Source organism: Spermophilus citellus (assembly GCF_964194105.1).
Source record: "Spermophilus citellus genome assembly, chromosome: 16".
Taxonomy (NCBI): domain Eukaryota; kingdom Metazoa; phylum Chordata; class Mammalia; order Rodentia; family Sciuridae; genus Spermophilus; species Spermophilus citellus.
Window position 1 is genome coordinate 78,592,847 of NC_138196.1, and position 13,083 is coordinate 78,605,929.

At 50.2% G+C, this 13,083-nt stretch overlaps 1 protein-coding gene across 7 annotated transcripts in view; it reads left to right on the forward strand.

Moving 5' to 3' along the window:
* EPHX2 (epoxide hydrolase 2) overlaps nucleotides 1–12,683 on the forward strand; it is a 43,824-nt gene extending 31,141 nt beyond the window's left edge. For 2 of the 7 annotated variants that reach the window (XM_081269410.1, XM_081269411.1), the window contains 7 exons: nucleotides 1,415–1,486; nucleotides 3,867–3,900; nucleotides 5,551–5,653; nucleotides 6,399–6,468; nucleotides 8,652–8,732; nucleotides 9,086–9,144; nucleotides 9,324–9,770. In XM_081269410.1, coding sequence (XP_081125536.1) covers nucleotides 1,415–1,486; nucleotides 3,867–3,900; nucleotides 5,551–5,653; nucleotides 6,399–6,468; nucleotides 8,652–8,732; nucleotides 9,086–9,144; nucleotides 9,324–9,402 — 498 coding nt within the window. In that variant the 3' untranslated portion in view covers nucleotides 9,403–9,770. Of the gene's footprint in view, nucleotides 1–1,414; nucleotides 1,487–3,866; nucleotides 3,901–5,550; nucleotides 5,654–6,398; nucleotides 6,469–7,590; nucleotides 7,639–8,651; nucleotides 8,733–9,085; nucleotides 9,151–9,323; nucleotides 9,771–10,218; nucleotides 11,967–12,077 lie in introns of those variants that run through there. The other 5 variants (XR_014019145.1, XR_014019146.1, XR_014019147.1 and 2 more) reach the window with 5 other exon arrangements.
* Nucleotides 12,684–13,083: the final 400 nt, after the last annotated feature.

Here is a 13,083-nt window from a genome sequence, read left to right on the forward strand (position 1 = left end):
TCCCAGTGAGTGGACACTGCCGCTCCCAGCACCAGCCCCCAGCAGCAAGGCTGCCCCGCCCAGCAGCTCTGCCTTCTTGCCTTTGACAAGTTAGGGACTCGTTGCCCAGGAAAATGTGCATGCTAAATCCTGTGGCAGTTTCAAGGTGCTGCAGACTTCCTGAACCCACATTAAGGATCCCTGACTATTTTGTTAGAACACTCCCTCTCCATCTTTATCCCCAGGTTAAGGAGTCTCAGCACATCCCCAGCCCTTACCCCTCTCAACCCGCCCACCTGAGTCTGCTCCTCTCCCGGGGCCCAGCTCCAGGGCTGTCCTTTGCTAAAAGCTAACTGCAGTCTCTGGGGCAGCCAGGTCTACTGTGCCTTCCTCTGCAGTCCTGTAAGCTGCCTTATCCTCCACGTTTTACCACCTGCCTCCCCCCTCCAGCACACAGAGCTCGTTCTCATCTCTACATCCCCCACAGAAACTGGCCCATACGAGAAGCCCCATAAGCATTTGATAGGTGAATTAATGAGTATGGACTCACCACACAGAGCACCGGTCAAAATGTCTCTGACATTTAAATCTATGTGTGACAGTCAACTCCTCACCCACATTACCACAGCATCTTTTTTGCAGTAGATATGTGCCTTATGAATGTTAATTTCAAAAGCACAAGAAAAGGAAAAAGGAGTGGAAGAGAAATTAACAGACACGCAGCCCCACGCCCTCCCCTCCTTCTCTGCTCCCCATCTCCTGCAGCCAAGCAGTCAGGACCCACAATTTGGCCTGCTGGAACTGGAAGGAATTAAGCAATTACATGTAATAACACCTCCACGGGCAGAAGAACCTGGTAATTTGTCATTACAAAGGATGCGAATCCAGCTCTTGAACAATGGGGCTTTGCTGCTCTGTTCTTTAGAAGACAATCCATCGGCAGCTTCTGGTCTGTAATAACTTTGGTCCAGATCAAAGGCGTTGGATTTGAAGTTACTACAGCAAAACTGAGATGCTTGAACGCCCAGCTTTGACTCATCGCTTTTGACCTTCAGCCCTGGTCTCCTCAGAGAGTCTGCCGAGCCTTCTCTCCTCTTAACACCCTTCAGCCGTGGCCACCTATTGCTGTGCCAGCCCCTTCTCCCTTCCCTTTAGAGGGATCATTGCAAGTAACACATTCTCATAGCAGGAGTTTGGGGGAACATAAAGGAAGCAGCACCCATAAACCCACCTTGGGGAAGGGGGGATACTGTTAGCATCTTGTATTTTATTTCAGTCTTTTTGAAAATGTGTTTCAAAATGGATACTAAAGTTTCATATGCTAATGAAACTCGGGCTGTGAGGGTCGGGGCTTCCTGCTTTCATTCAGATGGGGAAGGGGACTGGTTTCCAGAATGTCAGGGGGTCCTTCACTTTGTCTTCTCGACTGTTGCAGGGTGTGGCTGAGGCTGAACTTGAACAAAACCTGAGTCGGACTTTCAAAAGCTTCTTCAGAACCAGTGATGAGGTGAGCAGTCAGGGAGGAGGGTCAGGGCGGGAGGACGCTGCTCTGAAGAAGGGGCTACCTGAGAGCCACAATTTGGCTCTCTCGTCTTTGACTTCTGTGGTCAGGATGATGAGGGTCCTCACTCTACTGTTCCCTTGTTAGTTGAGAAAAGTCACATTCTCACCGTCACACAAGACCAAACAGTGATTGTAGTAGTGATGGTTTGGAAATCACACCATTATCACTATTACCATCTTAATATGGGTACTGAGTTATCCAAGTCCCAAACTAACCCTAACCCTAGCCCTTTCTTGGATGCCCCAAAAAGTTTAGAATGCTTCACCTCCACAGTGCACGCCTCCTGCCTAGCATCCGAGGTCATCCTCACTAGTGTTGTGTGCACAGTCAGTGCCTATTAGGCTTTCCCATGTCTCCAGTTTCTCTGCTGGTCACGTCTTCACCTCTCATTCATACTGTGTTAAGTTTCTTTTTTCCTGGAGTGCCTCCTTTGGTAGTTTTCTCAATAAGTCTGTTAGCAGACGGTTGGGGCCTGAAAATATCTTTACTTTTGCTTTTGATCTTGAAGAATGGTTTATCTAAGTATAAAATTCTCTCTGTTATTGCTTTTGAGAAATCTGTCTCAGATGTTCACTCCTCTGTATTTACTAATTGTCTTTAGGTAATGAATTGTCTAAGACACTATGGTGTCTAATCTACCATTTACCCTTCTTTGAAGTTTAATTTTTAATTTCAATGAATAGCTTTTTTTAATTTATGAAAGCTTTATTTGGTTCTTTTTTAAAGCATTCTGATTTTTTGTGGTTTTGTTCTATTTTTATTATTCAGTTCCTTCCTTTGTATATTTCTTTTGTGGGGGGGGGATACTAGGGATTAAACCAAGGGGCCCTTGACCACTGAGCCACATCCTCAGCCCTTTTTTGTATTTCATTTAGAGACAGGGTCTCCCTGATTTGCTTAGGGCCTCACTAAATTGCTGAGGCTGGCTTTGAACTCGAGATTCTCTTGTCTCAACCTCCAGAGCCACTGGTATTATAGGTATGCACCACTGCACCCCCCCCTCCTTCTTTGGTGTCTTTAACCATTTCAGGCATACTCATTTCTCTCCCTCTCCCTCTCTCTCCCTCCTTCCCTTTCTCTTCTTCTCTCTCTCCCTCTCTCTTTCTCATTATCTACTGTTTTTTGGAGAGTCGAGTCTTCTTACTATTTGCTGTTGTCTCTTGCTCTGGGTGTGCTGTCTCTTGTTACATGTGTGTGAGTGTGAGCTTTGTCATCTTCGTTGGGTGCTCATCTTTATCACCACTTAGTCTGTACTAGTCTCCTCTGTCTGGGTTGAGGAAATGACCCTCTTGAGTGTCTGAGCATTTCTTCTGCCAAGCATCCTGTGGCGTTACCAGCTATACCTCGGGGTTTCCAGATCATGCAGACAGTGCAAATTCAGATGCAAGCACGTGTGAAGGCAAGCCTGTAGCTATGAGTCTTAGAGGTGCTCCTAGTACCAAGCTGATGTGGATAAACTCCTTTGAGATCTGCAGGATGGGAGGATTTTTTCCTAGTCCTCCCCGCACCGTGTTTTTATTGGTACATTACAGTTGTTCATGATGGTGGGATTTGTGTTACACATTCATCCTTGCACACAATATAACAATATAGTTTGGCCAATGTCATTCCTCAATCCATCCTTTAACTGAGGATCCAGCACACCAAGGACTCCAGACTTACTGGATTCACTATGGAGGGACACGGGCATCTCGTTTTCACATCCCTTCCTGCTGTAGGCCTGAGATCTCATCTGTTGCTCCCTTTGGTTGACAACCCCAGGACTTGACATTACCAAGATCTGTGAGCAACCTTGGTCCAGAGTCCTAAAAATGTTCCTCTCCCTCCTGGGGGCTTAGCATGTTCCCATGGAGTGGTCCCTTCTCACCCATCATTTCACTTTCTGTGGTTTTCAGTTGGTCACCTGTGGTCCAAAAATATTAAGTGGGAAATTCCAGAAATAAGTTGTAAGTTTAAAATCGTGCACCATCCTGAGTAGTGCGATGACGTCTCACGTTGTCCCCAGGGATATGGATCATCTCTGTCTCTCATAAGGTGTCTTGGGAGTGAAAGAGAGAGGACACGATCATGTGACTTATTACCGTATTGTTGTAATCAGTCTGTTTTATCATTGCTGGTGTTGATCTTTAATGAATCAAGCTTTATCTTAGGTGTGCACGTGAGCAGTGTTCACGCATCCTGCACTGAGGCCTTGGGACGTGCCGCCCACTCCTCAGGGCTCTGCTGTGGTGCTCCTGTGTTTTGTTGTGACAGGGCTTCCTCGGATGACCTGCTTCAGTGCCTGTTTCACTCATGACACTCCTTCCAACTCTTCTTCCCGCAGGGCTTTCTGGCTGTGCACAAAGTCCGAGAAATGGGTAAGAGTCCTGCCTCGCAGAGAAGGGTCAGCCGGACACTTCGGTGGCAGAAGCCCGAGCCTCCCTTCCAATCCTGAACTTGGCTTGCCCAGCTAATGTCCCTGCAGGGTGGTACTTGGTGCTCACTCTGACCCTGACCCTGGCCTGGTCACACCACCTCAGGCTTTCCTCTAGGGAGCTGGGACCAAGATCTTCAGTAGCTGGAGCTCAAAGGACCTTTGGAGCTTGGCCGGGACAGTCCGCCCTCTACTGAGGGGGACGTGAGCCCAGGCTATGGGATCACCTGTCATGTGCGAGGAGGACGGGACTAGACCCCACCCTCGGTCCTGGCCCCCCCAGGTATTCCTTCCCCAGGCTCCTTGCTCCAGCCATTCTGCTCCCTCCCCTGAGACCGTCCTTGTTCACCCCGGTGGCTGGATGTAAGTGGAGCTCAGGTGGGAGCTCATCCACGCCTACACCCAGCACTGTACCCACAAGACCTTATATTCCCCCCAACACGATGCCCTTGCCATTATCCCCTTGTGTTTTATTAGTAGCGAAGATCACTGTCACTTGTCTAAGCGCCTACAGTGTGCCCCAGGCACTGGGCTCACTTATCATCCCCAGTGGTGCCGGGATGCTCTCTATATCACACATGGAGAAGATGGGTCCCAGAGGGTGACGTGCCAGGAGGGCCCAGCAGGGTTCACCCCTCTGATTTCCATCCTGCTTCCACCCTCTTCATCTGCTCGTTCATTTGTTTGTTCCTCAAATGTTCTGCGCACACCCTGGAGAGCAGAGCTGGCTGTCGCAGATACGCAGGCACCACAAGCAGGGCGGGGAGGCAGATCAGCAGTAACAGAGTGGAGGAAACAGGCAGGGTGCGCAGAGGGGGCACAGAGCCCAGCGGGGCAGGAGCACCAGCCTGTCACAGGCCCACGGCTGGCCACTTACCCTTGACCTACAGCAGGCAAACCTGGAGTGACCTGCCTGTGCCTCCAGGCTTTTGAGCCTGATAATGGCGAGCTGGTCCCACCCAGGCACCAGTGTTGGTAGCCCTGGGGGCTGCTGGGAGGCACCACAGGTCACCCTTGGGGCATGGGAGCTGCCAGGACACAGTGCACCTCTGACAACCGGATGGGACTCCGTGCCGAGAACCCACAGGAGGTCAGAAGGTAGCAGCACGGGAGCCCCGGCCTGGGTTCTTCCTGGCCAGGAGGGAAACCAGACCAAGCACCTGTGGATTCCGGACTCTCTGAGGGACAGAGTTAGTCCAGCTGTTCAGAAAAGGCTCAGTCCCCAAGGGCGAGTGGGAGTGGGAGGGCATCGGGGCCCTGAATACAGCGGACGTCTGCCTGAGCAGTGTCAGCCTGGAGCTGAGTGGTGGGCACATGCTGGGAGCAGGGGTGTGCTGAGGTTTGTTCCAGAGCAATGGTGGCAGCTGGCGACATTGAGGCCAGTGTGGGGGATCCGTCTGGGCTCTAGAGTGACCGTGAGATCACAAGCTTGGTGCTAGAGTGGGCATGGGCTCAGTGAGAGCAGGAAGAGCAGCGATGCCCCCTGATGAGATGTGAGAGGCGCCCAGGTGCGCAGCCTCAGCTGGGAGCCCCAGCCGCAGACCTGGATTCCTGGCCTGCGGCGACTGGAGAGAAAGCAGGTGGTTTCCTGCAGGAGGACTCTTTGTGAATACCCCGGAAGAGCCCAGCCTCAGCAAGATGGTCTCGGAGGAGGAAATTCAGTTCTATGTGCAGCAGTTCAAGAAATCTGGCTTCAGGTAAAGAGGACAGTGCCCCACCCAGGGGCAAGCTGGTGGGTGGAGAAGGAGGCTGGCTCAGGGTGGGGACCCAGCTCCCCTCCACCGCAGCCCCCATGAGTGCCTGGGCAGCCTCTGCTTGAATGCCACAGTGTCAGAGGCTCGCTGCTGTATGTGCCCAGCCTCCTTCTGGGTGGCCCAGCTGCTCTTTCTTTGTGGCTGTGGGTCCCAGCAGATCAGAGAGTTTAAATTATTTTTCAGTCACAACTCCTCTGAGAATCAGATGGTAACGCTGGTTCTGTCTTCAGAAAAAAAAAAAAAAATATATATATATAAAAATCAAAAATAGCATACACAGTGCACCTCTGTCGCAGGCCTCTGACACCGTTCCACAACCTCCCACTGTCCCTTTGCAGTGGGTTCCTGGAGCAGGCCAGTGTCTTCCGGGTGTCGAGGGCTGATCCAAGCTCTTGTCCTCAGCAGCCTCCACAACCCTGAACATGTCCCTCCAAGAGCCAGGGTAGTCCCACAGGGCCAGCTCCCATGGGTCCCAAAGCCCCCTCTGGCTGAGCTCCTGTGGCTGCACCGGGCCTTGCTGGGTAGAGCTGGGCGAGTGTGCCCCATGCCAGGCGTGAGTCCAGAGTTTGCCCTGCCCTGCAGAAAGCTGGGCTCCCCCCAGAATGGCTGGCTGTGTGCAGCGCGGGCTCCTTTTGGGGAAATAGCGGTCAGGCACTCATCTTATGTGACTTTCTGATCCATTCTCCAGAGGTCCCCTCAACTGGTATCGAAACATGGAAAGGAACTGGCAGTGGGGCTGCAGGGGCTCTGGACGGAAGGTGAGTGCAGTGTCCTTCCCCATCCATCCCCGCCCGCCCCTGCTGCCCCCCCAGGAGCTCTGGGGCTTCTGTTGGCCCCACCTGGTGGGAACCTGGTGGGAACCCGGTGGGGTGGACAGACCTGCATCCTGCTCCTTTCTCCTCCACTCAGAAGGCTTCCCTTGCTGATGTACCTCTCAGATGGTGGAGGGTGCCCAGGTCTCCTGGTGGTGGCCCAGGCCAGGATAGCAAGAGGGCCAGATGACCACATAGTGATGTGGGTAATGGAGTCCCAACCACAGAGGAGCACTTGGTCCCCTTAGAGAGACAGGTGTTAGCCTCTTGTCATGTTTCCTTTGGTTTTGTCTGAGTCTCGGTTTTCTCATTTGTTGAGTAGATCTCTGGTGGGAAAGGAAGTAAGTTTCCATCTTAAATGTTAAAATCTAGAGGAGAGCTGCACTCTCCCCAGCAGGACAGCACAGGGAGTCTGGGCCCTGTCCTCAGCCCACTGCATGGAGTGGACGTCCTGCCGTGCCAGGCAGCAGGCCAGGCCTCAGATACTGTGGTTGATGCAGCAGGGCTGGCCCTGACCTCCAGAGTAGGTCCTGAGACCACTGAATGTGCAGCACAGTGGCTAAAAGCATGCTGGGAAGCAAGTCAGCCCACCTCTAATTCCTGTGTGATGTGGAAAAAGACACTTAACCACCGGATCCACTGTTGCCCTTTCTGCAATGAGGAAATGACAAAAATAAAGCCCCCCACCCCTAGCTGTGCATGGGCAAAATGCATTAATGCATGCAAAGTGTTAAGAACAGTAGGTGGCCTGTCGTAGTCATTCATGTTCATTGTTGTTATCACCATTGTAATCTCTAACTGATTGAAATTACCAAACTGCAGTTGGATAGGCAAGATCTCTGGTGACCTGGACAGAAGTAAGAACAAAGGTGTTGGGAAGGTGAACCCAGATGGTGCCATGGTTGGGAACTCCTTTCCTCTAGGGTCACCATCCAGTCTTCCTCACACCTCTCCCACATCTTCTCCTGTCCTGCCACAGTTGACAGGGGCATTCTAGAGTTTACAGAACCCCATAGCAGTGGCTTGTGGTTAGTTCCAACCACAGAATCCCTTCTGCATTTCCTTTAGTTCCTGGAACATCATGGAGGAGGGGTCAGGTGAGGAGCACATTATTGCATGTAGGTGAAGAAACAGCAAATCCCCAGCACAGCCACGCCCAGTCATCAGGCGTGGGAGAGTGGTGGGCGGGACAGAGCATGGCCACGCCCCACTGTCAGGTGTGGGAGAGTGGTGGGCGGGACAGAGCATGGCAACGCCCAGTCATCAGGAGTGGGTGAGTGGTGGGTGGGACAGAGCATGGCCACGCCCAGCTGTCAGGTGTGGGAGAGTGGTGGGCGGGACAGAGCATGGCCACGCCCAGTCATCAGGTGTGGGAGAGTGGTGGTGGGACAGAGCATGGCCACGCCCAGCTATCAGGTGTGGGAGAGTGGTAGGAGGGACAGAGCATGGCCACGCCCAGCTATCAGGTGTGGGAGAGTGGTAGGAGGGACAGAGCATGGCCACGCCCAGCTGTCAGGTGTGGGAGAGTGGTAGGTGGGACAGAGCATGGCCACAACCAGCTGTCAGGTGTGGGAGAGTGGTGGGCCGGACAGAGCAGGGCCACGCCCAGCATTTGGGCGTGGAGAGTGTAGGCAGTTCACAGCTTGGGGAGGTTTCCGGGACCAATGTGCCCTTTGTTTGCAGCAGATCAAGGCCAGGTCATTTCTATTGCTCTGATTCCACATGGGCGACTGCTATGGCCCCACCTGCCTCTGGAATCCTGGTTGCCCTTTTAAGCATTTAATTCAGAAAAAATGAATCTTGACCTTCATTCAAGGGCATCTTTCTTCCTAGTGCCATCGAATCAGTTTCACGAACATCAGTCTCAGCGGGCCAGCACATGTTCTGACAGATGTCCCCACACATGTGTTGGTTGCCACGTTCTAAATGCAGCATCCTAAAGATCTCCAGAAATAACAATGACCTGTCCTGCAGAGCTCCGCAGAAACATAGCCAGGCCCCCAGGGGTGGCGACCAGGGTCTTTCCCAGGGGTTTCAGAGTGGAGATCTGCCCCAGGGCATAAAAGCTTGGCATGAGGGGTGGCAGAAGGCAGCCTGCTGGCCACTCCTGTAGCCCATTCTCTTCCCAGATCCTGATCCCAGCCCTGATGGTGACAGCAGAGAAGGACGTTGTGCTGACCCCTCAGATGTCCAAGAACATGGAGGACTGGGTGAGGGAATGGCCCTGCATGGGGTTGGGGTGTCCTGGGAGGGACAGTAGCAGAGGACACATCTGTCCTGACAGACGGGAGGGTCAGCTGAAGCCTGCCCTGATGGGGATGGTCGCTGACATCACTGTCCCTGTTTGGCTGGCCCTTCCTGCCCCTCACTGATGTGGGCTCTTGTTCCGTTCTCAGTCCTTTCCTGGGTAATGCAGGGTTCTGGGGGTGGGAGGTGGGGTGGCCTTTAGGGAGCAGCGAGGAAGGTGCGCCCTCCCAGGGGGCCTCTGCTGCTCTTTGCAGCAGCCTGAAGCCCCACCCACTTGCGTCCTGCTGCTGACCTTTCTGGATGGGTTTTCTTTCAGATCCCCGACCTGAAAAGGGGACACATTAAGGATTGTGGGCACTGGACACAGATGGAGAAGTAAGGAGACGGGGGTCCCCTGGGTGAGGGTGAAGCAAGATTCTCCATTCACCTTCCTGAAAAGCCTTGCAGGTTTCTTTCTGCCCTGCTCTGCCTCGCTGGCCGCTCACCCTACACCGCTCCTCTTTGGCACGGGAGAGAGAGTTCAGAGTGTGAATTGCCTTTCATTTCTCTTCCAGGCCCGCTGAATTGAATCAGATCCTCATTGAGTGGCTGCAGGCTAATGTCAGGAACCCACCAGTGATTTCAAAGATTTAGCCTGTGGCAGTAGCCGGCAGCGCTCCATCTGCTGGGAAGCCCTGTTTGTATCCAGATGTGGCCTCCTGTGCACCTCTCAAGACCAGTGGCTTTGTTCCAAGGGATTTGCCCAAAAGTGTTCTTTACATGAAGTTAATCAAATATGCTGTGATTTTAAACCCAGGAGGAATCACCCGTAGATTCCCTGGGTACGATGCATCATCACTTCATTTCTGAGGATGGTTAGTGCCCTGTGGGGACAGAATGCAGTACCCACCTGGTCACGTTGACTGACCAATTTATAGTTTTGCAGCCAAGTCTGCAGTTCATTTTGAAGTATTTCAGCAGAGATTGGGATCCTTTACTCAATAAATCTAAGATGGCTTTGCTCCCGCTCTCTCTGTGCTCTTGGGAGAGTGGGCCACTGTTGGAAGAATGCTGCTTTCTTCATTATCAGAAACAGCTGCATTCGAAGGAAGCTTTTCCTCCACTCTTGGGCTTTGCCATGGTCTCCAGGGTGCTGCATCATCCAGACCAGTTTGGCCATGGGAGCCTTCTGGAAGGATGTAAGTGGTCTGTAGCAGCTGGCCTCCGGCAGCCCTGAGCCCTTTCAGAGCTGGCTGAACGTTTCCATAGCAGAGTTTTCTCAGGTAGTGATGCACACTTTGGGTATTTAAAATGTGCTAGTGAGACTAAGGAAGCAAATTTTAGATTTCATTTGATTTTAATTAGTTTAAATGCAAAGAGACCCCTTCAGTCAGCTGCCACTGCAGGGCTCAGTGCAGATGTAGCCCTGTCTTTCCCTCCAGCCTCTCCTTTCTCTTGTCACATCATTAGGCACCAGGTCACACTCATTTGGTCTCCTGCAATCATCTTGTCTGTTTCCCATTTTGGATGCCAAAGCCCTACAGCAGCAGCCTCCTAAAACAGGTCAGATCTTAAACTCTGCAGGTCAGATCCTCCCAGCTGCCTCCAGGATCAAGCCTGGCCCCTGTCACTCCCACCAGGCCCATCACTCTAATCCCAACTCCCTCCAATGTAGCTGTCCTTGAATCTTGCGCACACTGGTTCTCCTTGATGCTCCAACTCTGATGGTGCATTCTTTTCTGGAGTCTCCCAGCTGCAGTCCCCTCCACTAAATCTCAGGCTGGGTCCTGGGTCCTTCCTACCCCAGCTAGCATTCACAGATAAACACATACTTTCCTCACTGCACTTTGTGCAGGTAAAGCCATCAGAGGAAGGGATCTCCCCAGGCAAGTTCCAAATTATAATGAGCATAAGTTGACCAGGCAATGTGGGGGGGAGGGTGAAGGCAGCAGGGGCAGTCAGAATGCTAGCAGCATCACCTCAGCTCACTACCCCAGCGTGCCTGGTTTTACGTATGTCACCTCTGATCCCTCCCAAGGCTCCTTCCCATTTAACAGAGGGGGAAACAGGTGCAGACAACTTGCTCAGGGTCACTTGGCAGTTTGGGGCAGAGCCTGAACTCGAGCTCTGCTAAGTTCTACCAAAAATCTACTTCCTAAATCTGAAGCCAGACCAGCTGGGTCAGACATCTGGTCTGCTGGGTACCTTGAGAAAGGGGTCCTGTGCCTCAGTTTCCTCCCCTCTAAATAGGGGACATTGATAATACCTAGGCCATAGGGAATTGTTGGAACTAAATATGGTAATATACACAGAGTTTCAGGCCAGTGCTTGGCATGGAGTGAGTTCTGGGGGGAAGGTTAGTGTGACATTTCCAGTTGATTCCAGAGCAAGACCCACGGGGAATAGCTGTAGGAGCCAGACGACATCATTTTGCTAGTTGAATCTGTCCAAGCTCATCTGGGAGAGACCAAATGGGGGAAAGAAGAATCTTAGAACACCCTTCACAAGAAGACACTAAACAGGAAAATCTGTTTGCCCTGTTACCTCAGGTTGAAAGATTCTGTCAATTAGCCCCCATAAACCATCAAAAGTTCCTCAAGTACATCAGAAATTCTACTCTTCTGGTAAATAAGAGTCCAGTGAATTGAGTCCATAACATTGCCACAAAAATACAGCCAGTGGTGCAAAATGGAAAGCCCAGCGTGAGGCTAGCCTGGAAAAGGTCTCAAGGTTGTATGAGAAAATACCCTCAGCTGTGTCTCTGGGTCTTCTTTGGGGAGCTTTGGGCCATATGTCAACTGCTGCGGTTTTAGCAGCAAAAGGGATTAACCTGGATAGAAAGGGAAGATTTTCAGACCCATTTCATTTATGCTTGCTTGGAGTGTATTCAAAATTGATTACAGAATGCTAGTTTTTATATCATCACTATAAAGGAATAAGTAACAAGCAAACTTACCTCTGCTACAAGAAATAGGCTTTTTAATAAGAGTCGTGGCAGTCCCAATATCCTTTTCTGCACCCTTGTACCAGTGGGGTTGTGGTGCTGTGTCCAGGGAGTTATGATCAGTCACACTAGCTGTATCCAAGGTTTCCAAAACAAATAGCCTCAAAAAGGGATTCTGTTAGACTAGCTGGGAGGAAAGGCTATTTCTTTCAATCTTAGGATATGATGAACTCACGATTATACAGTATGTCAAAATAAAATACTCAAGATACAATACATAAAAATTTGTTGGTGAAATTAAAGTTGTGAATACCTGGAAATTTATAGTTTTGAATGCACATGTCAGAAGAGTTTTAAATTAATTATATAAATTTCCATTTTTCAGAAACCAGAAAAAGGAAAAAGTAAACCAGAAAGAAAGGAACATGAGAACAAAAATCAACAAAACAGAAAACAAATATATAACAGAACAAAATCAGGACAGTCACATTTGAGGCCTTTTAAGTTAATAAAAACAAAAAACTCCAAAATTTAATAATTTAATAAACTACTGTACCCCAAAATTTTTAAAAATCACAAATGATCAGTACTGAGAGTGAAAAGGAGGACATCTCTGCAGATGCCACAGGTTGCAAAAGAATGACCGAGGAGGGGACGGCATTTTGAACAACTTTCACTGATTCACGTGGAAAGGACAACTCCCAAGAATGTACAGGTTCCTTCAGAAACACAATTTTCTCAAACTAACACAAGGGGAAAGAGGTTATCTTAGTATTTTAAAGAAATCAGATCCATAAGTAAAAAGCCCTGTCACAAAGAAAACTCCAGGTCTTAATAGCTCCATTTACAAATACTAAAAAACATGAAAGAAACAGACACATAATAAGAAAGAGATAAGGTGCCTGGCATGGTGGCACATGACGGTAATCCAGTGGTTTGGGAGGCTGAGGCAGGAGGATTACAACTTCAAAGCCAGCCTCACCAATTTAGCCCTAAGAAACCTAGTGAGAAACTGTCTCAAAATTAAAAATGAAAGGGCCGGGGATGTGGCTCAAGCGGTAGCGCGCTTGCCTGGCATGCGTGCGGCCCGGGTTCGATCCTCAGCACCACATACCAACAAAGATGTTGTGTCCTCCGATAACTAAAAAATAAAAAAAAAAAAAACTATTAAAAAAAATTAAAAATGAAAAAGGGCTAGGCATGTGACTCAGTGGTAAATTGCCCCTGGGTTAAATCCCCAGTAATAAAAAAAAAAAAAATGAATGAAAGAGAGAGGTAAGGCAACTCCATTAGAAAATGGACCAAAGTTTCAAGCAGCAATTGCCAAAGAAGCTATATAAATTGTCATTGACTTATAAAATTGTGTTCAAGTTTATTAACCACAAGAAAAT